Here is a 23,767-nt window from a genome sequence, read left to right as displayed (position 1 = left end):
TGGGGAAGGAAGGAGCCTCCAGTGGGTTCAGTGGAGACAAAGCTTGACCACCCCAACCATTCGGAAGCATTCAGTGCATTGATACCAGCCAGTTCAGCCAGCACCTATTGTGATCAGCTGACTGTTCAGGGAAGCTTTAAGGAAGACCTTGTCCCTGCCCCTTCTCTTGGTGCCTGTAGGGGACACGCTGAGGCTCCGAACAATCCTGGAAGCAATACAGAAGCACATCCATTCTTCCTCCCTCATCTTCAAACTGGCCCAAGATGCATTCAAGATTGCTACTCCCACGGACAGTAGTACAGATGGCACCCTGCTCAACGTGGCCTTGGAGCTGGGGCTACAGGTATGGAGGAGGAGTGGGCCATCCCGACTTTAAACTTCTGGCCTAGTGACAGGGAGTTAAGATCCCATGAGGACTGGAGTGGGCATGGGCCAGGTCTGATTCTTTCTGTGTCCCCAGAACATAGCTTCTAGGCTAGTCACAAGGTTAGGACTCAATTTTGGGCTCTGTTTTGAAGTTAAGGCCAGTTAAGCAGTATAGCCTTAGGCTCCACAGGGTCCCCATTTTTTCCCTACCCACCCCCATTCCTCCAAGTCAAGGTGTGATAATAAGGGGTTTATTCATTACAGGTCATCAGAGAAATCTTCTATCTGATTGGTGGCAGGATGGGGCAGAAATTAAACAAACCCATCTGTACTTCTCAGGGGAGAGATGGTTGTTTAAGGCATAAATAAATACATGTACATAAATGAATGGCAAAGAGGAGGGACAGGTTATAGCAGTTATGCTTAGTCCGCTGGGAATGCCACTTCTTTTCACCCAGGTGATGAGGATGACCTTATCAACCCTCAACTGGAGGCGCCGGGAGATGGTGCGGTGGTTGGTAACCTGTGCTACAGAAGTGGGTGAGTCTCCCAGCTCCTGTGCCCCCAGGGGAAAGGATTCCTAGGCCCTACTCTTGGGACAGGACAGTGAATCCTTAGAGCTCTCATATTCCTATTATTGATGGCCTAGGAAAGGATGAGGCTGCTGGTAGGAGAAGATGGCCCTGTTCAGCCTGACCAAGCTCTTCCCTCACTGCTTGGATCGTACCCTGAGGGCAAGCAGCACTCTGATCCTCCGATAGAAACATTCTGAAAGAATAATTTTCAGCCACCAGTACTCAAGTGCAGCCTTAGGAGTTGTTTAGTCCCAGTCCCTGTCCATGCTTCTGAGAAATCCCAAACAACTTGGAGGCTCAAGACCTCATCTAGTGCCCAAAGCCCCAGCACAAAACTCTGCCCTGAGAGGCTTCACTTCAGCGAGAAAACCCAGGGGCAGATCTGAGACTCCTGCCTTGGAGCAGGCAAACCACAGGCTCTGTTGCTCCATCCTTGTGAGGGGCTAAGAGCACCTGCAGAAACATTCAAACCTCTGACCTGGGGGAAGGAAGGGATAGGAAGAGACCTCACATGGGGTCTGGCCACCAGGGTTGCCCCCCTAGCCCTGGTTACTGCAGATCATCTCAGGGCTGCTGAGGAGAGAGAGCTTGTCCCTGCAGGCCAAATTCTCACCCCAAATGGCAATCTGAGTAGACCTGGATCAGGACCCGGAGGCCCATGGCTGAGCACAGCCTCTCCTTGACAGGTGTGCGGGCCCTGGTGAGCATCTTGCAGAGCTGGTACACACTCTTCACCCCCACCGAGGCTACCAGTATTGTGGCTGCCACAGCCGTCTCCCACACCACCATCCTGCGCCTCAGTCTTGACTATCCACAGCGGGAGGAGCTGGCCAGCTGTGCTCGCACCCTGGCCCTGCAGTGCGCTATGAAGGATCCGCAGAGCTGTGCCCTGTCGGCCCTTACCCTATGTGAGAAGGACCACATCGCCTTCGAAGCAGCCTATCAGATCGCCATCGATGCTGCGGCTGGCGGCATGACTCACTCACAGCTGTTCACCATCGCCCGCTACATGGAGCTCCGTGGCTACCCGCTACGTGCCTTCAAGCTGGCCTCACTGGCCATGAGCCATCTCAACCTGGCCTACAACCAGGACACCCACCCGGCCATCAACGATGTGCTCTGGGCCTGCGCCCTCAGCCACTCCCTGGGCAAGAATGAGCTGGCGGCCCTGATCCCCCTGGTGGTGAAGAGCGTGCACTGCGCCACAGTGCTTTCAGACATCCTCCGGCGCTGCACGGTGACTGCTCCTGGACTGGCCGGCATCCCAGGCCGCCGCAGCTCCGGAAAGCTCATGTCCACTGACAAGGCTCCCCTGCGCCAGCTGCTGGATGCCACCATCAATGCCTACATCAACACCACACACTCGCGCCTGACGCATATCAGCCCTCGCCACTATGGAGAGTTCATTGAGTTTCTGAGCAAGGCCCGGGAGACCTTCCTGCTGCCGCAGGATGGCCACCTGCAGTTTGCCCAGTTCATCGACAACCTCAAACAGATCTACAAAGGCAAGAAGAAGCTGATGCTGCTGGTGCGAGAGCGCTTCGGCTGAGAAAGCAGACGGCTCGCTGCCAGGGCAGCGTGGGCTCCCAGGTACCATCAGGTCAGGCCACGGACACAAGCATTTGTCCACCCTGAGAGGACTCTGAGCACCTGTGGCTGAAGCCAGAGGACCACAGGGCTAAGCATGGGGAGAGTCCAGCTGTAGCCAGCATGCCTGCCTGGGCAGGGTTCTTACAACAGCCCACTGTTCCTGGAGGAGCAGGGCCCTGCAGACCGATCAGTACCCACAACATTCCACCTCAGGCCCTTGTATCCTGCGTGTCCTGGGCATTGCCCCTCTCTCCCTTGGCAAACACAGAACACTGTTCCGTCTCAGGGATTGCGTAACCAGAGAAACAGAAGCGTTTATGGTACTGTAAATACTATAGTCTGTGTGTTGCCAATTATGTTGTAAAGTTGTAACTATTTATAATTCTGGTTCTAATTTGATGGGTACTTGAAGTAGCTGTGGGTGGGAAGATAGGCTTGTTTTCTGAGGAGATTCACAACCATTTCTCAGGTTTCCCTTGCAGAGTATATTCTGTTGGCAGTGGAAGATTGGGGGTGGCAGGGAGAAAAATGGCCAGTTAAGAGGAAATCTCAAGTCTAGTCTATGCAGAAACCCAGTGATGGGTGAGGAGGCCCAGTCTGGACTTAGACTTTCACCTCACGAAGCCACGAGGACACGGAAGCGGTTGCTCCTGCCTCACACAGCCTCTCTAGGAGTCTGACGAGTTCCTGAGAAACAGGTGAAGGTGAACGTCTGGGAGGCCACTGAGCTCATAATGTTCATCTGCTCTGGACACCGTTGTGTTAGTGTCTGGTTTCATCTCTAAGTGTGCATAGAGACCTGAATGACTAAATACGTGTGTCTGTGTGCACTGGTGTATCTATGCACGCCTGTATGTGCACACATATGTGTATGTGTCAGGTCTGTGTGCTGGACGGTGGGCTTGTGAGGTTATGCACATGTGTGAGCATACTGTAGTACATATCTGTGTGTCTGTTGCGTTTGCTGATGCACATCTAGCCTGTGTGTATCTGGCCACACGAGTGCACGCATATAAATCTGTTTGGTCTGTCTCTGTCTCTGTCTGAGTAACTGTGGTATTGCCACATGTAGGTTTGTCTGTGAATTCATGTTCTAGGATCTGCATGAATGTGTCCCTTCTTTTTGCCAGATCTCTCATGCCCATTCCTCTGTTCTCTCGCGCCAGCTAAACACATTCCCCATCTCTGTGGCTCCTGTACTCATCACTGTCACCCAACAAGCTTCTGAGCACTAACTCCCTCTGCCGAGTGGCTCCTTGAGCGCCACATTTCTCTGCTTCCCCTGCACCTGCTTTCTTCCCCTGCCTTTCTACCTCAAGCTTCCTTGCCCTCTTCTGCCACAGTCCCATGGGTCACTGACTTGGAGGCTGCGGCTGGAATGCATCTGGCCTTGCCCTGACTAGTTTCTAGCCCGGGTGGACAACCCTCTGCTCTCTCTGACTGGCCTCCACAGTGTGTCATGCTCCTGCTGGCTTCCTGCCCCCTCCTCGCCTGGAATTGTTGTGGGAGATGGCACAGGCATTCAGGAGTCCTAGATGCCAGTGACTTGGTGTTTACTGTTTCCTGTCTTAGTTTCCGAGTAGGGGGCGGGGTGTGATAGGGAAGGGGTGGTATAGCTAGAGTGTGAACTAAGGACCTGTCTGCTTTACTTCGCTTTCTCTGACAAACTATGTCACTTTTTTTCCCCCTCCACACTGACCGTAAATTTGTATTTGCTGTTTGTGGCTACTGAAGTCTTACTGTTCCGTCATGGACCGTACAACCTCTCAGCCTGATAGGTTGGTTAAAAAAAAAAAAGACACCACTCCCATTTCTGTATCACAGTTGCCGTTTTTTAGCAAGTATGTGAACTCACAGTGCTTTTCTATGAATAAATCACGGATCACAGGAAAGATCATTTTTCTAAAATCAGAAATTGTGTTATTTCAATAAATGGGGCCCTTCTCCGTATTCTCCATCACCCTGGCTGGGACAGGGAGCTGGTTAGGCCTATAGCACAGAGGGTTCCTAGCACTCTACTAAGATGTGGAATGACAAATGAAGAATTTCCTACTGCACCAGACCGCTTTCCAGAACTCACAGGCACATCAGGGCCGGACCCCAGAAAGTAGGTACCATCATGATGAGCAGAAACATCAAGATACTGAGAAAATTAGAGGGTATACACAGAAAAGAAGCCTATCGGTGTCAGAAGCCTTCTCAGCTCCGTGATGCATGTCTAAGCAACTCAGCCGATCTTTATGCCCTCTTCCCAACTTTTCGGGTCAAAGCTGAAGGCCTCTCAGCTTCTTCCTGCTCACCTAGACTCCATCTTCCTCAACAGGCTTTTCTGAATATTCTAACCGTTTCTGTGTCCCTTTCCGATCTATACACTCTTCCTCCCCAGACACAAAGCCCTGGCTTCACATGCTGTAGGGACCCCATTTCCCTGCACATGTCACAGCTCCCACTCCTAGGAAGATCTGTGCAACCCCATGTGGCTCTGGGGCTTGGATATCTGAGAGCACATTGGTGTCAGGGCCCTGACATGAAGTCTGACAGGGCCTAGGCATTGATATCTGAGCTCCAAGGACTTGTGGGAGAGGATGCAAGCAGCAGCCCAGGGAAGGAAGAGGCTGAGAAGAAATGGAGGATAAGGGCACAGATCTTTCACAAACAAAACCACATGCAAGACTCCAACTCTCAAACTTTTATTCTCCTGGAAATAATCATCTGTGTCAGTGGGACTTCAGGGAAAATGGGCACGCTCAATTCTGTCGAAGCAGGCGAGAGTGTTTGTGCACGGCATCCACAAAGGCTCCCACATGTTCCGGGTCCATGTCAGGGTAAAGTCCATGGCCCAGGTTGGCAATGTAGCGCTGTGGCCCAAAGTCATTCAGCATCTGCTGCACCAGCTTCCCAATCTCCTCCTGGGGGGACCAACAGGGCACTGGCTACAGGGGGACAGCACGCCTCTGTCCTCCCTATACATGATAGTGACACACATACATGGAGGCACTCAGTATTACTCAGTCATTCAAAAAAACTTTATCGGAGCCCTAGTATGGACCAGGCACTAAGAAAAGCCAAATGAACGAAATCAATGAAAAGAAACTCCTGCCTTCCTAGAGTCCATGTTGTGAATGGAGAAGAAGGGAGGGATAAACCAATGATGAAAACACACACATGGTAATAAACACAACCACATCCAGAACCATGAGAGTGCAGAGACAAAGTCACCAACACACACACAAGAACCTGGTTGTTACCTCAGATGCATACAGGGCACAGGGGTCCAGGTTGCCCTGCAGGGTCACCGTCTTTCCCACGCGTTCCCTGGAAGCAGAGTCAGGGCCCTGTTCTGGTGACTGCACACACTGTAGCTGTCCCCTGCTCCACCTCACCTTCCATCACTCACCGGGCTTTCTCGGGGGCCACTGTCCAGTCAAGCCCAACCACCTCATAGCCAGCCTGGGCCAGCTCCTCCAGGGCAAAATGTCCGTCCTTAGCAAAGATGATCTGGGGGAAAGGGCAAATCTCAGGCTGCAGAGAGCTTTGCTCTGCTGGCTATTAATAATATACCTCAGTCATACTTCTGCTGCCCTCTAGTGGTCACTTAGTTCCATGCAGGACTTAACCTGATAGCTGCACCGCCCCACCTTCACTCAGCCCATCCCCATCCTTACCATAGGCACCGGTGCCAGGCCTGCCTCCTGCAGCCCAGCCTTCACTCGCTTGGACACATCACGGATGTAGGGCAGTGCAAACTTACTGAAGAGTTGTGGGCCAAGATGCCCTGCATGGGACTCAAAGAGCTGCAATGCCTACAATTACGGGGTAGTGAAAATAAATACATAACGACAAAGAGGAGATACACGTAGAATGTGCCTCAATTTTCCCCAAGTGACTTCATCCCTGAGATTGCCTAAGCCTATAAACCTTGTTCCAGTCAAAAACTTTTGCCTTCTCCAGATCCCAGTTCTAGCTTCGGTCTTTGAACAGAGCACTAAGCCCCTCTGCCAGTATCTGGGCTTAGCTGCTCCAGTCAGATCACTGCAGGTCAAGTCTCTTTTGTGCCTGGCATTAAGATACCTAGCTTCTCAGGTATAAGGAACTGTACTGTTTCTGGTCCTTAAAGATTAAGCCCCAGGCTATTATCTCTCCCTCAGGTCTTACCTGGGCACCAGCAGCCACTTGTCCCACCAGATAAGGGACAAGAGCATCAGTGAGGATGCGAAGCAGCTGGTGACTGGCTTGTGGTCTCTGGTAAAGCCAGCGCTTGGCCTGAGACATGGTGCTTGAGCCGCCACCTTCAACCATGTATGTCATCAGAGTCCACTACAAAAGGCAAAAGCCAGATTGACACTTCCTTCCCTTGTCTTCACCCAGACCTGCCAAAGTAACTTCTCCAAGCCCAAGTCCCTGCCCTGCTCCATATTACCGGGGCACCAGCAAAGCCAATCAGTGGCACACGCCCAGCCAGCTGCTGTCGAGTGAGGGTGATGGCCTGGAACACATAGCCCAGCTCAGAGGCCACTGTTGCTGGATCCCGGAGGCGCTCTAAGTCCCGCTCTTCTCTTAATGGTTCTGGGAAGCTGGGCCCTTTGCCAGGCACCATGGTCACCTCCATGCCCAGTGCCTGGCAGGGGAGAAAACATCTGGGTTCCCAACCTGTAACTCCTGGAGAATGAGATCTGTTCAATCCATGCCAGGAAGGAGGAAAAGGAGAATGAAACTCGGCCAAGCTCCATCTCCTCCAGCCTATTTTTCCCTCTGTCCCGTAAGGGTAAATGCTTTTCTTGAGCCTTGACTGTCCTTTCTGTTTTATACGTTTGAGTCAGATCTGAGCAGGTACCTGGGGTACGACAAGGATGTCGGAGAAGATGATGGCAGCATCCAGAGGGAAGCGACGCAGTGGCTATAGGGAACAGAACACAGATTGCTAGGTGGCCTGCGGAGGACATAAATCCCTCCTCTTTTGTCGACCTCTCACCTGCAGGGTAAGTTCACAGCAGGCTTCTGGGGAGCGACAGGTGCTGAAAAAGTCCTGGGCAGCCCGAGTTTCCCTAAACTCTGCAGACAGAAAAGGTAAGGCAGGGCTCAGCCTTAGGGAACCTCCAAGAGCCCTTCTCTGCCCCTCCAAAACTTTTCACTCTCCAGAGTTTTACCTAGACTCCGAGGCCCTGACCCTGACCTGGTAAGTAGCGTCCTGCCTGCCGCATGCACCAAACAGGAGTGTAGTCTGTTTCTTCTCCCCAGGCTGCTCGCAGGAAGGTGTCATTCTTAAGTTCCGGAAAACCCTGAGGTCTGGGGATCAAGAGGAGGGAAGGGTAGGTCTCAGTAAACTAGGCTGGGGGTTGGGCAGGGCTTGGGTTCTAAAGGCGGATACAGTCCATCCAGCACCGCTATCTGCCTTCTCCAGACCAGCTACCAAGCTGCGCCTCCCCGCCGATTCTGCCCTCTCTCTGCCTATCAGGTGGTGTACAGGACTAGAAGGGCCGGTGCTGGGGCCTTTACCCTACGCATAGTCCCAGTTTCCCCAGCCTCCCCAGTTTTCCCCTTCCCACTGGCAGGACTAGGAGAGTGGGGGTGAGGAGACGAAAACTCACTTAGGAGAACTGGTGGGGGGAGAGCATGTCTCTCGAACAAGGGTATCCATGGGCTAGTTCCAGGGCTGGAAGGTTTTGGGGCTGAAAAATCTCCAGGCGGGGGCGGGTAGTCATGGGGGAATCAGAGATGGAAGTCCGAAATGGGGATCTTAGTTGAGGATTAGAAAGTCCTGGGGGCGTATCCTAAATTAAGGTCTGGGGTACGCAGTCCAGCTAGGTAGTCCCTGGGATGAATATTTTAAGAATCCATGGTTGGAGGATTTGGAATCCCAGCGACTTGGGTTCTCCGGACTGGGGAAGAAGGGTATAGGAACAGATTCCTAGGCTGGAAGATTCAGGTCAGAAGCCCCTATGACCACACTGCGTGGTGGTCCAGGGAACTCACCTAGACTCTTTCGCCTCCATGATAAGCTGTCGGTAAACGCGAGCACAGTCCCCGTTATAGACTGAATCTGAGCCTGCCCTCTGCCCAGGCTCCGCCTCTTCCAGGGATGAACCAGGGCAGTCGCCATATTGAAGGTCACATGATCAGACTCCCGCTACCGCTCCTGGGCTGCCCCAGCGGCTGCCGGTAGGACCCCACCCCTAGTCTCTTCACCGTAAAGTCAGCTGTAGCGACGCAACAACAAACACACATCCATCCCCACCCCCCGAAAGAACTTTGCTGTAAATACACTTTGCATGGTGTGAGGAGTTTGCTCTCCTCTGACGGCCTGGGAATCCCAGAAAACTCGGCCCAAGGCTCACTTTTCACTCCCACTCTCCACGATTCTAATAATTTTATGCCGGGCTCAACCAGCCACAACTGTGGTAGAACAAAGTTGTACAGGAAACTGAAATAATTAAATATTACCTAGAAAGAGGCGGGCACTATAGTAGGTGCAAAGGTTACAGTAGTGAACACGGCATTTTCTTCCTCTAAGGAGCTACAGACTGATGAGGAAACAGAAATCAGCAATCACAATGGTAAATGTTTTAAAAGGAAAAAGCTAGACGCAAGTAGCAAGGACTCCATTTAATTGGGGAAGGCAATGGGATATTACAAGCAAAGGAAACAGCATGTGCAAAGAGAAGATGCAAAACAGCAATTGGGTTAATGGAAAACAGGATATCAAGCTAGTGGATTTAAATAATCTGGAACTATCCACAGAGTTCAGCTCATGCAGGCCTTTGTTAAATGCACGTATTCACTTTATCTTGTAGTAGTGTGACAGGGTACAAATAGCTTGGAGAAATCAGAAGAGAGGCACTGTGTTCCCAACTTACTGAGAAAAAAGTGGAAAACTCTCAAAATTACATGGGATTATTTATTTCCTGATACCTTTATTTGATAACTACATCAAAACAAAGTTTCCACCCAAGTGTCCCTCAACAATGAATGGATAAACAAAATGTAGTGTATTTATACAATGGAACATTATTCAGCCATAAAAATAAAATCCTGATACATGCAACAACATTGTTGTAACATTATGCTGAGTGAAATAAGACACAAAATGGCAAATACTGTATCATTCCACTTACATGAAATATCTAGAATAGGCAAATTCATAGAGGCAAAAAGTAGATTAGAGCTTTAGCAGATTAGTCCCCAGGGACTAGGGAGTGGGGACAAGGAGGAGTTATTGCTTAAGGATACAGAGTTTCCTGTTTGGGGTGACAAAAAAGTTTTGGAAATAGATAATTGTACACTTTAAAAAAACGGCCAAGATTGCAAAATTTGTTATTATTTACTATTAAAAATTTATGTTATATTTAAAAAACAGTGATTTGTACACTTTATATGATATGAGTTACATCTCAGTAAACTTTTCAATAAACAAGGGTGGGGGTGGGACAAATTTTCCTTTTCCTCCGTGATTATACATCACTCAGTTCAGTTCAGTCGCTCAGTCCGACTCTTTGAGACCCCATGAATCGCAGCACGCCAGGCCTCCCTGTCCATCACCAACACTAGACAGCATATTAAAAAGCAGAGACATTACTTTGCCAATAAAGGTCCGTTTAGTCAAGGCTATGGTTTTTCCAGTGGTCATGTATGGACATGAGAGTTGGACTGTGAAGAAAGCTGAGCACCGAAGAATTGATGCTTTTGAACTGTGGTGTTGGAGAAGACTCTTGCAGTCCCTTGGACTGCAAGGAGATCCAACCAGTCCATTCTAAAGGAGATCAGTCCTGGGTGTTCATTGGAAGGACTGATGCTGAAGCTGAAGCTCCAATACTTTGGCCACCTCATGCAAAGAGTTGACTCATTGGGAAAGACCCTGATGCTGGCCTCCCAGCATCAGGAGGAGATGGGGCAGGAGCATTGGGGGCAGGAGGAGAAGGGGACGAAAGAGGATGAGATGGCTGGATGGCATCACCGACTCGATAGACATGAGTTTGGATGAACTCCAGGTGTTGGTGATGGACAGGGAGGCCTGGCATGCTGCGATTCATGGGGTCACAGGGAGTCGGACACGACTGAACGACTGAACTAAACAACTTCTGTACGTGGTTTGTTTGTTTTTGCCTCCTCTTTTGCCACGTTGGCCTTTCCTCTCATTTGGTTTAGGATTACTGGGAGAAACTGGATAATGATCCCCAGTGCCCTGAGGTTAAGAGTAACCACTAGGAACAAGTCTAAATGACTCAAGAGTCCCATCAGCAGCCAGGCTGGGGAGGGATCATTTTCCCAAACATTTTAGTCACACTCGTCCTAGGATGGGAAACCTGACAGGATAGCTAACACATTCAGTTGGTTGTAGTGAGGCTCACTGGGAGCAGGGAAGCTCCAGGAGGTCGAAGGAATAGCGTTTCGGGCTCGGGCTCGATAGGATGGATGGTGGCTTAAAGGAGAGCAGTAGCAATGGGAATGGAGTGGGGAGATTGATCAGGTAGAAACTTCGGAACTTGGGTCTGGCTGACTGAGTGGAAGGCACAGAAATAAATAACAGGATTTAGTACCCAAGTACACAGAACAATACGGCGACACATGAGGTGCGCTTAGTCCAGAACTTACGGCGAAGGCTGGTCGAGGGCGGGGCTAAAGGTGGTGGGAAGCTCTGTCTGCTGGTTCTGCCGAATCTCCTGCGCCCGGATCGCCCCGGGGCTTCCCTGGGCCATACCGCCATGGCTGGCCCGGGTCCGGGCGCGGCGCTAGAGTCCCCGCGACAGCTGCTGGGCCGTGTACGCTTTCTGGCGGAGGCAGCGAAGAGCCTCCGTGCCGGGCGGCCGCTGCCGGCGGCGCTAGCTTTCGTGCCGCGCGAGGTGCTCTACAAGCTTTACAAGGACCCGGCGGGACCGTCGCGCGTGCTGCTGCCGGTGTGGGAGGCGGAAGGCCTGGGGCTGCGTGTGGGAGCCACGGGCCCGGCCCCCGGTACCGGCTCTGGGGCCCTCCGCGCGGCCCGCGACAGCATCGAGCTGCGGCGCGGCGCTTGCGTGCGCACCACAGGCGAAGAGCTGTGCAACGGCCACGGGCTCTGGGTGAAGCTGACCAAGGTGCAAAAGACCCCGGGGCCAGGGAAGCCCCTGGCTGTTCCCCACCCCACCCCCCATATCGAGCTGACTTAGCGTCCGGTGCCCTTCGCCCTGGGCTGGGCAGGGCGGGCCGCTGGCAGTTCCCTGACGGCTGTCCTCGTCTGGTGCGTCCCGGCAGGAGCAGCTGGCGGAACACCTGGGCGACTGCGGGCTGGACGAAGGCTGGCTCCTGGTGTGCCGCCCAGCCGAGGGCGGGGCCCGCCTGGTACCCATCGACACTCCAGACCACCTCCAGCGGCAGCAGCAGCTCTTCGGAGTGGACTACCGCCCGGTGCTCAGGTCCTGCGCTGGGATGGGTGGGGCTGCTGGCCGACTGCCAGGCCCTAGACTGGCACAGCCCGGGCGGTGTGATCTGATAGGATTGACAGCAAAAAGGGCGGGACCTAAAGGGAGCTGGGGTGGGGCTTCTGGAGGCATGGTTTAGAGGAGCCAGAGCGCTGGAGAAGGCTCCAGGGTCTTCTGCCGCCCGCTGAGGTCTCCATATCCCGTTCCCCATTCTGCGCGCACAGATGGGAACAGGTGGTGGACTTGACATACTCACATCGCCTGGGATCAAGGCCTCAGCCGGCCGAGGCATACACTGAAGCTGTACAAAGGCTACTGTGAGTAAGCTGGGATGGGCTGGGGAGGAAGGAGCTCCAGGTCTGGGCCCGACCTAATTAGGGACTTGGGGTCGCTTAGCTATGTGCCCCCGACGTGGACCTACGAGTGCGACGAGGACCTGATCCACTTCTTGTACGACCACCTGGGCAAGGAGGATGAGAACCTGGGTAGCGTGAAGCAGTATGTGGAGAGCATAGACGTTTCCTCCTACACGGTGGGTGCTGGGACTCCTCCCACCCCAAGCAAGATGTAGTAACATCCTGCTAGATTCAGAACTCTTACCTCTAAGCCACAGCCAAACCTGAATCCCCACAGGCCAGACTCAGTCCACCCCCCCAGTCTTGGAAGTCCTATAGGAATCCCTCGACACTTCCACCCTTACCAGATGGATTTCCAGCTCAGCTCCACTGTGCTTTCTCTCTTGTGCTCCCTGGCCCATCCACCTCTCTACCCTCCCCAGGAGGAGTTCAATGTGTCCTGCCTGACAGACAGCAACGCGGACACGTACTGGGAGAGCGATGGGTCCCAGTGCCAGCACTGGGTACGGCTGACCATGAAAAAGGGCACCATTGTCAAGTGAGTGGGCTCTGAACACAACAGGGTGGGTGAGCCACGTACCTGTGAGTGTAAAGACACATGTGCACCCTCTTAACCCTCAGGAAACTACTACTGACGGTGGATACCACAGATGACAACTTTATGCCTAAGCGGGTGGTGGTCTATGGGGGTGAAGGGGACAACCTGAAGAAGCTGAGTGACGTGAGCATTGACGAGTGAGTGAGCTGATCTGGGCTGGGAGGTGGGACATGATCCTGGCAGCAGGATCTGACCCAGCTTGGAGGCGTAAGGTGGACTGTGACCCCAGCAACCCCTGAAGACAAGGGGTTTCCAAAGTTCCCCATGTTCATCCCCTCAGGACCTTGATCGGGGACGTCTGTGTCCTGGAGGACATGACTGTCCACCTCCCAATCATCGAGATCCGCATCGTCGAGTGCCGAGGTGGGGCTTAAGGCCATAAGGAGGGAAAGGGAGCCCCAGCATGTAGATGGGGGTTAGCTGGCAGTGAGTGTGGAGTGAAGGAGATGGACTTGGAGTTGGGATAAAGGTGACAGCTGAACTAACGCCAAGATCTGAAGCTTTGGGGCCCAAGCCAACGGGATGGTGCCGGGTATAAGCCTGCCTTAAAGCCATAGAAGTGCTTGGGCTCACCTGGAAGAGGAATGGAGTTGGGACCTTCAGGCATCCCCATATTATAGTGGTGGACGGAGGAACTAGCACAGAATATAATCGTCAGAATCGGGCGATAGAAGGGGATCCCAAAGGTCCCGAGTTTCTAGGGGCAAAGGGTGACACAAGGCTGAGCACTGAAGAGCCATTCTCAGGTCCCGGGGCCAAAGAGGCAGCAGGCGCCGTAAGTGAGCTCACTCTGACTCTTCCCCCAGATGACGGGATTGATGTGCGTCTTCGAGGGGTCAAGATCAAGTCTTCTAGACAGCGAGAATTAGGGCTAAATGCAGACCTGTTTCAGCCCACCAATCTCGTGCGATACCCACGCCTAGAAGGCACTGACCCGGAAGTACTGTACCGCAGAGCTGTTCTCCTGCAGAGGTGGCTGTGGTCCTGGGCCAGTTAGTCCCTCCCCTGACCCCCCATCCTGAGCCTTTTGTCTGTGTGGAAGAGATCTTACATTGTATGCTATTCCACTTCAAGAGGCAGAGAGCCCCTGGGCCCTGCCTTCTCCTGTCCCTGTGTGTTGGGGGTGGTGAGTGGGTCTTACATCTATGACTTCAGCCACAATTATCTTTACCCAACCTCCCCAGATTCATAAAGATCTTAGACAGCGTCCTGCACCACCTGGTACCTGCCTGGGACCACACGCTGGGCACCTTTAGTGAGATTAAGGTGAGCCTGACTCACTCAGTGCTGGCCTTGGCAGTGGGCACCCCTTTCTGCAGTTGTTCACGCTTCATCAGAAAGTTCTTAGATCTACTCTAGGCCTAGACTTTTGCTAGGCTCTGGGAACATAGGAAGAAAGACACAAATAATCAAAATTTAGTGTTTAGGGTCCTATTTCCCAGAGAGTATGTGACATGCACAAAGCTTGGGGAGGAGAGGTGACAGCATGGACAGGGCAGGCTGTATGAAAGGTGCCCACTGGGAGTTCCTAGCTGCTCAGGATGACTTGAGAGAAGCATAGCCATAGATGTGAGTGTGACATGGGATGAGGCAGGAGGAGGTGGGCAGGAGGCTGGCCCTGGTAGCCGAGGGCACCGGGGCCAGACTTTGTTCCTGGTCAGTGGAGCCATTGGGAAATTTTTATGTAAGGTAAAGACAAAGTTGGGTTTTTATGTCAGGTAAAGACAAAGTTGGGTTTTTATGTCAGGTAATGACAAAGTTGGGTTTTAGAAAGCTTCCCCTGGTGGCTGGACTAAGGGAGAGACTGAAAGCAAGGACCAGGGATAGAGTAGGCTTGAACTGGCCCCGTGGGGTTGGAACAGAGAAATGTTCCAGGGCCTGGTCAGAGGCTGACTGCCTGCCGGCCCCGCTCTGGCCACCTCTCCCCACCAGCAAGTGAAGCAGTTCCTGCTGCTGTCACGCCAACGGCCAGGCCTGGTGGCCCAGTGCCTGCGTGACTCAGAGAGCAGCAAGCCCAGCTTCATGCCACGTCTGTACATCAACCGGCGCCTCGCCATGGAACACCGTGCCTGCCCCTTACGGGATCCCGCCTGCAAGAACGCTGTCTTCACCCAGGTCTGGACCACCTGGGGTCAGAGCAAGGGCGGGTCAGCAGGGGGACTAGGGGGCGCTGGGCCAGGAGGGGCCTGAGCAAGGTCTTTGGGCAAGAGTGGGGCCGGGTCTCAGACGTTCCCACAACTCCCTCCCCTTCTCCCTGGCCCCAGGTTTATGAAGGCCTCAAGCCCTCTGACAAGTATGAAAAGCCCCTGGACTACAGGTATGGCTTGGGGGCAGGGGACCACACATGGACCCATGTCCACCCACACACTGCCTCTGGACCCCTCAGTGTTACCCCTCTGTAGCCCCTACTCCTGGTTGGACCCTGGGCTGGTGGGTCATCCTGAGCCCTAGCCCGGTGTAATGATAGAGACTTACCCCTCCTTATAGGTGGCCCATGCGCTATGACCAGTGGTGGGAGTGTAAATTCATTGCAGAAGGCATCATTGACCAAGGTGAGGCCTTGAGGGCCAGCAGCAAGAGGCCTGCCGTATTGAGAGTGGTTGGGGTATCTGGGGTGACCAGCTAAGCCAGATAGGGGACTTGCTTCTTACCCCCTCATGGGGGCTGGGGCTCTTGTGTGCCTCAACTGAGAGCATCTGTCTGTCCTTTCAGGAGGTGGTTTCCGGGACAGCTTGGCAGACATGTCAGAAGAACTGTGCCCTAGCTCGGCGGACACCCCTGTGCCTCTGCCCTTCTTTGTACGAACGGCCAACCAGGTAAGCCCTCACCCCTACCTCCCAAGTTGTTTCTGCTGTTCTGTCTCTGCAAACCTCCCAGGTGCCAGACTAAGCCAGAGAAGGAGCAGGGAGAGACTGAACTGCCCGGGGCAGCTTCTGGGCAGGCAGGGAAGGAGCCATTGTATGTTCAGAGGGCTCCTTCAGGGCCCCTCCGTGGAAGGTGTTCAGGGAAGTCGTTGAGGCATCTGGGGTAACACAGGAGGGTCCATTACAGGCCATGCTGACAGCTCTGTCTCGGGGGCAGGGCAATGGCACAGGCGAGGCCCGGGACATGTATGTGCCCAACCCCTCCTGCCGGGACTTTGCCAAGTATGAGTGGATCGGACAGCTGATGGGGGCTGCCCTTCGGGGTAAGGAGTTCCTGGTGAGTAGCCTAATCTGCACCCAACCAGCTTAGTCCTGGCTCTTGGAAAGAAGAGCCAGCCAAACCCGGGCAGTTCAGGGCACGAAGACAGCAGTGTTTGTCCCACAGGTCCTGGCTCTGCCGGGTTTTGTGTGGAAGCAGCTCTCTGGTGAGGAGGTGAGCTGGAGCAAGGACTTCCCAGCTGTGGACTCTGTGCTGGTGAGTTGGGGCCTGGACCAGGTTTCTCTGCCCAGCTCTCAAGCTTGTTGCACCCCTAGGCTGTCCTGAACCTTTTCGTACCACACGTGTTTCCCCTCTCCCATCTCATGTACTCCCATAGCTTCGATTCCTGTCACTGTTCTGGTGACCCTGAAAGGACTGCTAATCGCTGGACCCAGCCTCTCTGCTAAGCCGAGGGCTATATATGCATTTACCTACTGGACTTCTCTCCCAAGATGGCACCTTGGGCTCAGCACACTCTTCATCCTCTCCCTCTAGGGCTCCCTCTCGCAGTGGCACCACCACCCAGCCCTCCCCTTGCCAAGCCCCTCAGGGTCATTCTTCACTCTTCTTTCTCCCTCACCTCCCACATTCTGTCACATCTGCCTTTGGAATCTGCCCACCTCTCCCGTCTCCCTTCTGTCCCTCAGGTTTAGTCACCTTCCTTCCTGATCCAGCCACTGACTGCATGTCTCCCTTCTTACCCATCTGATCTCCATAACGCCTTCAATGGGCCACCCTGGGCTTAGGATAAAATGCAGAGTCTGAAAAGGCCTTACATGACTCCTGTATCTCTGGACACTTGCCCGGTTAGGTTCCTCAGGCCTTTTGCTCTTTCCACCTTTTTTAAAGATGTTCTCTCTCCTGACTTCTTGGTGGCCCAGCCAATTCCCAGCCAATCCTTTGGGTCTCAGCTTAGATGCCACTTCCCCCAGGACACCTTCCCTGATCTCCATGGCTGGTTAGGCATCGTCTTGATGCTGGGCTTCACAGCCCGTCTACTAACCCCCCCACTGCCCTCACTGCCTGCATAACAACCGCCTTGCCTGGCTGCCTCCCCTGCTTTCCTGTGAGCTTCCTGAGGAAAAAAACAAGACTATCTCCACAATGAAAAGCTGACCTTCCTGCCTCTCTTCAACCCCCAGGTGAAGCTCTTGGAAGTGATGGAAGGAATGGACAAGGAGACATTTGAGTTCAAATTTGGGAAGGAGCTAACATTCACCACTGTGCTGAGTGATCAGCAGGTGGTGGAGCTGATCCCTGGGGGTTCCGGCATCGTGGTGGGATATGAGGACCGTTCCCGTTTCATCCAACTGGTGCAGAAGGCACGGCTAGAAGAGAGCAAGGAGCAGGTACTACCCAGAGGCCAGTGGAACAGAGAGCTGTGGATGCTCCCAGGAGCCAGAGCCCATCCCGAGGGGCCACCAGAACCCAGCCCCGAGAGCTCTGACCCCCACCACCCCTCTGCCCCACATTCCTGCTGATCTGTGGGGCACAGAGGTACTTTATCTCTGTGAGTGGAGGCCAGGTGTCCCCACCACACCCAGAGCTGGGAGTTGTGCCATCTTCTCCACCCAGGCCTTCTCCCTTCTCCCCAGGTGGCAGCCATGCAGGCAGGTCTGCTGAAGGTGGTGCCCCAGGCTGTGCTGGACTTGCTGACGTGGCAAGAATTGGAGAAGAAGGTGTGCGGGGACCCAGAGGTCACTGTGGATGCCCTGCGCAAGCTCAGTGAGTGTGGGGCCGGGCAGCACAGTCCCGGGGTAGGGCTTAAGGACCTAAGAATGAATTCTGTGTGGCTTTGTCCCACCAGCCCGGTTTGAGGACTTCGAGCCATCTGACACCCGGGTGCAGTATTTCTGGGAGGCACTGAACAACTTCACCAACGGTCAGTGGAGATGGCAGAGGACTGCCTGGGTTCAGACTCCACTCCTAGGATACAGAGATGGGGGAGGTGGTCGAGTTTCCTCCACCAGCACATGGGTGCTGATTTCCTTCTCCTCTTCAGAGGACCGGAGCCGCTTCCTGCGCTTTGTCACCGGCCGCAGCCGTCTGCCGGCCCGGATCTACATCTACCCAGACAAGCTGGGGTGAGAGCCGATGGGGAGGGGAGGTCTCGTCGGAAGAGCCTGTGGCTGGCCTTTGCCCTCCGCCAAACACACATTCCCCTATCAGACCGCTGCCCTGTGCCCCTCCAATTCTTCCTCATCTCTGGTCCCTCCACACCCCCAGCTATGAGACCACAGACGCGCTGCCCGAGTCTTCCACCTGCTCCAGCACCCTCTTCCTGCCGCACTATGCCAGGTGGGTTCCCTAAGTTCCAGCCTGGGGAGTGGGGAGTCGGGGAAATGTGACATCCTAGGGTGGAGGAGGGCTTCAGGGTACAAATTGGACTCCCAGAGCCCCTGGTCATGATGGAGGAGCCTCTGCACCACGTGCTGAACAACTCCCTGCCCCCAACAGCGCCAAGGTGTGTGAGGAGAAGCTCCGATACGCTGCCTACAACTGTGTGGCCATTGACACCGACATGAGCCCTTGGGAGGAGTGAGTCGGCGCCAGGGGGCAGTCGCGGGCCTGCAGGACTGCGCCTGCGCTGGTCCCATGGGGTCTCCCCCTGAACACCCAGGGCAGAGACAGCTTCCCTGGACCAGTGCAGTATGAGCAGAAAACGCCAGTGCACTGCACCCCTGGGTGCGGTTGAAGTGGGAGCAGCGGGTTGACACTGGTGGCCCAGCCCCATAGACCCTCAAGCCCTACACGTGCTCGGGTTTGCTTCCAGAGCTATTTCACCTCTTGTGAGAGGAATCTTCCACAAGCCCAGCACAAGCTGCCAGGCCTGAGCTACTTGAAGGGGGCCTTCTTCTAGCTCCCCACCTCATGGACTTTGTTTAAGTTTTCGATTCCTTTTTTTTTTCCCTCCATATTTTTCTCTGGTTTCAGCCTGAACTAAAAATTTGTGGGGGCGGGTGGGGGGATGGAGGCTCCTCCCCCAACAAATCTCCATAGATGGATACAGAGTGATGGCCATCCCCCTTGGTCGCCTGAACCAAGAATAAAGCAACAACTGAACACCCTCTCCCTCACATACTGGTCTTTTCCTCCTCTCCCTCCATCCCCAAGGTGTGAGCTCCAACTTTCTTTCTCCAACTCAGTACCAACTGACAAAGTGCCACCACTGTCCCTGACTCAGAACATATAGCTACTCAACATTAAACCTCTACTACTGCTGCTGCTAAGTCGCCTCAGTCGTGTCTGACTCTGTGCGACCCCATAGACGGCAGCCCACCAGGCTCCCCCGTCCCTGGGATTCTCCAGGCAAGAACACTGGAGAGGGTTGCCATTTCCTTCACAAATGCATGAAAGTGAAAAGTGAAAGGGAAGTCGCTCAGTCGTGTCTGACTTTTTGTGACCCCATGGACTGCGGCCTACCAGGCTCCTCCATCCATGGGATTTTCCAGGCAAGAGTACTGGAGTGGGGTGCCATTGCTTCTCCACTACTACTGCTACTGCTACTGCTACTCATCACTTCTGCAACACCTGGCTCCCTGTCTGCTGTCTTGCCCTCCAAGACCTTGCCCAGGTTAAGGCCAGATATGTCCTCTCTGAAGTCTTCAATAGCTCCTCTTTCAGTTCAGTTCAGTCACTCAGTTGTGTCTGACTCTTTGCGACCCCATGAATCGCAGCACGCCAGGCCTCTCTGTCCATCACCAACTCCCGGAGTTCACTCAAACTCACGTCGATTGAGTCGGTGATGCCATCCAGCCATCTCATCCTCTGTCGTCCCCTTCTCCTCCTGCCCCCAATCCCTCCCAGCATCAGAGTCTTTTCCAACGAGTCAACTCTTTGCATGAGGTGGCCAAAGTAGTGGAGTTTCAGCTTTAGCATCATTCCTTCCAAAGAACACCCAGGACTGATCTCCTTTAGGATGGACTGGTTGGATCTCCTTGCAGTCCAAGGGACTCGCAAGATTATTCTCCAACACCACAGTTCAAAAGCATCAGTTCTTTGGCACTCAGCTTTCTTCACAGTCCAATTCTCACATCCATACATGACCACTGGAAAACCATAGCCTTGACTAGATGGACCTTTGTTGGCAAAGTAATGTCTCTGCTTTTCAATATGCTATTTAGGTTGGTCATAACTTTTGTTCCAAGGAGTAAGCGTCTCTTAATTTCATGGCTGCAATCACCATCTGCAGTGATTTTGGAGCCCAAAAAAATAAAGTCAGACATTGTTTCCCCATCTGTTTCCCATGAAGTGATGGGACCGGATGCCATGATCTTCGTTTTCTGAATGTTGAGCTTTAAGCCAACTTTTTCACTCTCCTCTTTCACTTTCATCAAGAGGTTTTTAGTTCCTCTTCACTTTCTGCCATAAGGGTGGTGTCATCTGCATATCTGGGTTATTGATATTTCTCCTGGCAATCTTGATTTCAGCTTGTACTTCTTCCAGCCCAGCGTTTCTCATGATGTACTCTGCATAGAAGTTAAATAAGCAGGGTGACAATATATAGCCTTTTCCTATTTGGAACCAGTCTGTTGTTCCATGTCCAGTTCTAACTGTTGATTCCTGACCTGTATATAGGTTTCTCAAGAGGCAGGTCAGGTGGTCTGGTATTCCCATCTCTTTCAGAATTCTCCACAGTTTATTGTGATCCACACAATCAAAGGCTTTGGCAGAGTCAATAAAGCAGAAATAGACGTTTTTCTGGAACTCTTGCTTTTTCGATGATCCAGCAGATGTTGGCAATTTGATCTCTGGTTCCTCTGCCTTTTCTAAAACCAGCTTGAACATCTGGAAGTTCGCGGTTCACCTATTGCTGAAGCCTGGCTTGGAGAATTTTGAGCATTACTTTACTAGCGTGTGAGATGAGTGCAATTGTGTGGTAGTTTGAGCATTCTTTGGCATTGCCTTTCTTTGGGATTGGAATAAAAACTGACCTTTTCCAGTCCTGTGGCCACTGCTGAGTTTTCCAAATGTGCTGGCATATTGAGTGCAGCACTTTCACAGCATCATCTTTCAGGATTTGAAATAGCTCAACTGGAATTCCATCACCTCCGCTAGCTTTGTTCTTAGTAATGCTTCCTAAGGCCCACTTGACTTCACATTCCAGGATGTCTGGCTCTAGGTGAGTGATCATACCATCATGATTATGAAGGGGTGGAGCCAAAGCAAAAACAATACCCACTTGTGGATGTGACTGGTGATAGAAGCAAGATCCGATGCTGTAAAGAGCAATATTGCATAGGAACCTGGAATGTTAGGTCCATGAATCAAGGCAAATTGGAAGTGGTCAAACAGGAGATGGCAAGAGTGAACGTCGACATTCTAGGGATCCGCGAACTAAAATGGACTGGAATGGGTGAATTTAACTCAGATGACCATTATATCTACTACTGCGGGCAGGAATCCCTTAGAAGAAATGGAGTAGCCATCGTGGTCAACAAAAGAGTCCGAAATGCAGTACTTGGATGCAATCTCAAAAACAACAGAATGATCTCTGTTCGTTTCCAAGGCAAACCATTCAATATCACAGTAATCCAAGTCTATGCCCCAACCAGTGCTGATGAAGCTGAAGTTGAACGGTTCTATGAAGACCTGCAAGACCTTTTAGAACTAACACCCCAAAAGATGTTCTTTTCATTATAGGGGACTGGAATGCAAAAGTAGGAAGTAGGAAGCTCCTCTTTACCCAACTTTAAAATAAAACTAAACAAAAACTTTAAACCTCCTCCTAAGTTTTATGCATGTCCCGCCCCAGCCTTTTCTCCCTTAAGAGCTTCCATAACACTCCATCCAAGCTCTTGCACATGGAAAAGTTGAATAAATGGACGAATTCATTCCTTCAGAGTATGTTTATTGGGCTCCTGAGGGATGTTAAAGAAGACTGTTCCAGGACTTAGGGGTCCTTCCAGGAGCTAAGGAGACATGTGTCAAGTGGGAGTGGTAGGGCTTCTCAGTGCAAACATGAAATCTGGAGCTGAGAGGGGAAATAAGGAGTCCTCTGCCCAGAAGCAGGAATAAAGCTGGCCTGGTGTCTTCTGGGATGGAGAGATCCCGCCATGTGGATGCAGTCCCCACAGGGGGCCGTCCTCCTCAAGCACGGTCCCCAGAGAAGTCACACTCTCCCACCGCCTCCGCACGATGCCCTCTAGGGCGCGCCCGGACGCCGCTCTGCGGGAAAACCACTTGGGCTCTGAGATCCGCCCCTCTCCGCATCCCGGGGTGAGTGCATCCTCAAGACCACCACTCCGTAATTTGGAATCTGATGCTCCAGATGAGCCTGCCTGGCCCTGCGGCTTCCCGACCCCTACGCCTTGGGTGGTCCGCAGGACACTGCCCACCGCCCCGCCCCCGCCCCCTGCAGTCTCTTTCTGCCTGAGGCGCTGGAGCCGGAGAGGCAGCTAGTCCCGCCCAGCTCCGCGCTTCCCGGCAAGCTCCCGCCGCCTCCTCCCTCCACCCGGGGATTCTCTCCTTCCCCTTCTCTGCTCTTCGGGGAAAGGCCTGGCCAGCACGGGCCTGCCGGAGGTAGTCTGTTTCTGGTACTGGCCACACGAAGGGCTTTCCAGGTAGTTCAGTGGTCGAGAAGCCAAACGGCTTCCCAAGGGACTCCGCGGTAAAGGATCCGCCTGCCGATGCAGGAGATGCAGGTGACTCGGGTTCGATCCCTGGGTTGTCAAGATGCCCTGAAGGAGGAAATGGCAACCCACTCCAGTATTCTTGCCTGGGAAATCCTATGGACAGGAGAGCCTGGAAATCTACAGACATGGGACCTAAGAATCAGACACGACTGAGCAAGCAGAGACTTGTGCCACACAAGTCTTTGATCTGTCTTTTACCAAATTGGACCCACATTGTGTATTTTGTAACTTGCTTTTCATTCATTCATTTATTCATTCAGTGAATGCTTGGAGCAGCTATGTCAGGAGCCAGGCTGGCTACAATGGGTAAAATGGTTAAACAGATCATTTTTGTCATCTTGGGATTTTACCTTTAAGGGTGTGGCCGGGTGCTCACTCAGTCATGTCCTACTTTTTTTGCGATCCCATGGACTGTAACCGGTAGGCTCCTCTGTCCATGGGATTTTTCAGGCAAGAATACTGGAGTGGGTTGCCATGCCCTCCTCCAGGGGATCTTCCCCACCCAGGGATGGAACCTGCCTCACCTGTGTCTCCTGGATTGGGAGGACTCTACCACTAGCACCTCCTGGCAAGCCCAAAGAGACATTTATTAAACAGATAATCGCATAAATAACGGGCTTCCCAGGTGGCGCTAGTGGTAAAGAATTCGCCTGCCCTTGCAAGAGACTCAGTGGGAACCGTGGGTGGGGAAGATCCCCTGGAGGAGGAAATGGCAGCCCTCTCCAGGATTGTTGCCTGGGAAATTCTATGGACAGCGGAGCCTGGCGGGTTACAGTCCACGGAGTAGCAAGGAGTTGGACACGACTGAGCACGCACACATAAACAACATTTAATAACACTCATGTAAGAGCTCCAGAAAGAAGTGAAGGATTTCATTAGAAGACAGAATCAGATGATTCTAACCAAAGTGGTTCAGCGGGGACTCACCTGGTGGTCCAGTGCTTGAGAATCTGCCTGCCAATACAGGAGACAGAAATTGGATCCCTGGTCCGGGAATAAGGATCCTGCATGCCCCGAAGCAACTAAGCCAGAGCAGCAACTAGAGAAGGCCCACACAGCAAAGAAGAGGCCA

At 53.0% G+C, this 23,767-nt stretch overlaps 3 protein-coding genes across 5 annotated transcripts in view; 2 read left to right on the top strand and 1 right to left on the bottom strand.

Moving 5' to 3' along the window:
- Positions 1-4,439, top strand: part of ZSWIM5 (zinc finger SWIM-type containing 5) — a 169,525-nt gene extending 165,086 nt beyond the window's left edge. The window contains exons 12-14 of the mRNA XM_027969186.3: positions 180-343; positions 825-906; positions 1,628-4,439. Of these exons, the coding sequence (XP_027824987.2) occupies positions 180-343; positions 825-906; positions 1,628-2,490 (1,109 nt within the window). The 3' untranslated portion in view covers positions 2,491-4,439. The remainder of the gene's footprint in view (positions 1-179; positions 344-824; positions 907-1,627) is intronic.
- A 765-nt stretch (positions 4,440-5,204) lies between these two features.
- On the bottom strand, positions 5,205-8,573 carry UROD (uroporphyrinogen decarboxylase). Of its 3 annotated transcripts, none has more exon segments than NM_001012341.1 (10): positions 5,205-5,440; positions 5,780-5,846; positions 5,929-6,029; positions 6,197-6,334; positions 6,687-6,848; positions 6,952-7,149; positions 7,366-7,428; positions 7,504-7,583; positions 7,705-7,817; positions 8,505-8,538. In NM_001012341.1, coding segments are annotated over 10 exon segments (1,104 nt in total). In that variant the 5' UTR covers positions 8,525-8,538; the 3' UTR covers positions 5,205-5,278.
- A 2,567-nt stretch (positions 8,574-11,140) lies between these two features.
- Positions 11,141-19,130, top strand: HECTD3 (HECT domain E3 ubiquitin protein ligase 3). Its single transcript, XM_015091944.3, has 21 exons — positions 11,141-11,599; positions 11,757-11,917; positions 12,148-12,240; positions 12,320-12,455; positions 12,702-12,817; positions 12,901-13,014; positions 13,158-13,240; positions 13,684-13,849; positions 14,062-14,143; positions 14,810-14,992; positions 15,142-15,194; positions 15,365-15,429; positions 15,590-15,693; positions 15,959-16,078; positions 16,187-16,276; positions 17,203-17,409; positions 17,656-17,785; positions 17,868-17,942; positions 18,063-18,144; positions 18,287-18,358; positions 18,518-19,130. Exons 1-21 carry the CDS (start codon positions 11,231-11,233, stop codon positions 18,600-18,602), a joined length of 2,586 nt encoding a protein of 861 aa, XP_014947430.2. The 5' UTR covers positions 11,141-11,230; the 3' UTR covers positions 18,603-19,130.
- Positions 19,131-23,767: the final 4,637 nt, after the last annotated feature.

The sequence above is a fragment of the Ovis aries genome, chromosome 1, assembly GCF_016772045.2.
Source record: "Ovis aries strain OAR_USU_Benz2616 breed Rambouillet chromosome 1, ARS-UI_Ramb_v3.0, whole genome shotgun sequence".
In the NCBI taxonomy this organism is placed as follows: domain Eukaryota; kingdom Metazoa; phylum Chordata; class Mammalia; order Artiodactyla; family Bovidae; genus Ovis; species Ovis aries.
The sequence above is the reverse complement of the archived record's forward strand: the minus strand, read 5'-3'. Positions and strand labels throughout refer to the sequence as shown.

Bases quoted from the DNA above. Each gene is read 5' to 3' on its own strand.
- UROD (XM_042247654.1), bottom strand. From the start codon at position 8,169: ATGGATACCCTTGTTCGAGAGACATGCTCTCCCCCCACCAGTTCTCCT. The intron at 7,818-8,119 runs GTGAGTTTTCGT...CTTGATCCCCAG, and splicing joins CCCCCCACCAGTTCTCCTAA to ACCTCAGGGTTTTCCGGAAC. The intron at 7,150-7,365 runs GTACCTGCTCAG...CTCCCCTGCCAG, and splicing joins ACATCCTTGTCGTACCCCAG to GCACTGGGCATGGAGGTGAC.
- HECTD3 (XM_015091944.3), top strand. From the start codon at position 11,231: ATGGCTGGCCCGGGTCCGGGCGCGGCGCTAGAGTCCCCGCGACAGCTG. The intron at 13,241-13,683 runs GTGGGGCTTAAG...CTCTTCCCCCAG, and splicing joins CCGCATCGTCGAGTGCCGAG to ATGACGGGATTGATGTGCGT. The intron at 14,144-14,809 runs GTGAGCCTGACT...TCTCCCCACCAG, and splicing joins GCACCTTTAGTGAGATTAAG to CAAGTGAAGCAGTTCCTGCT.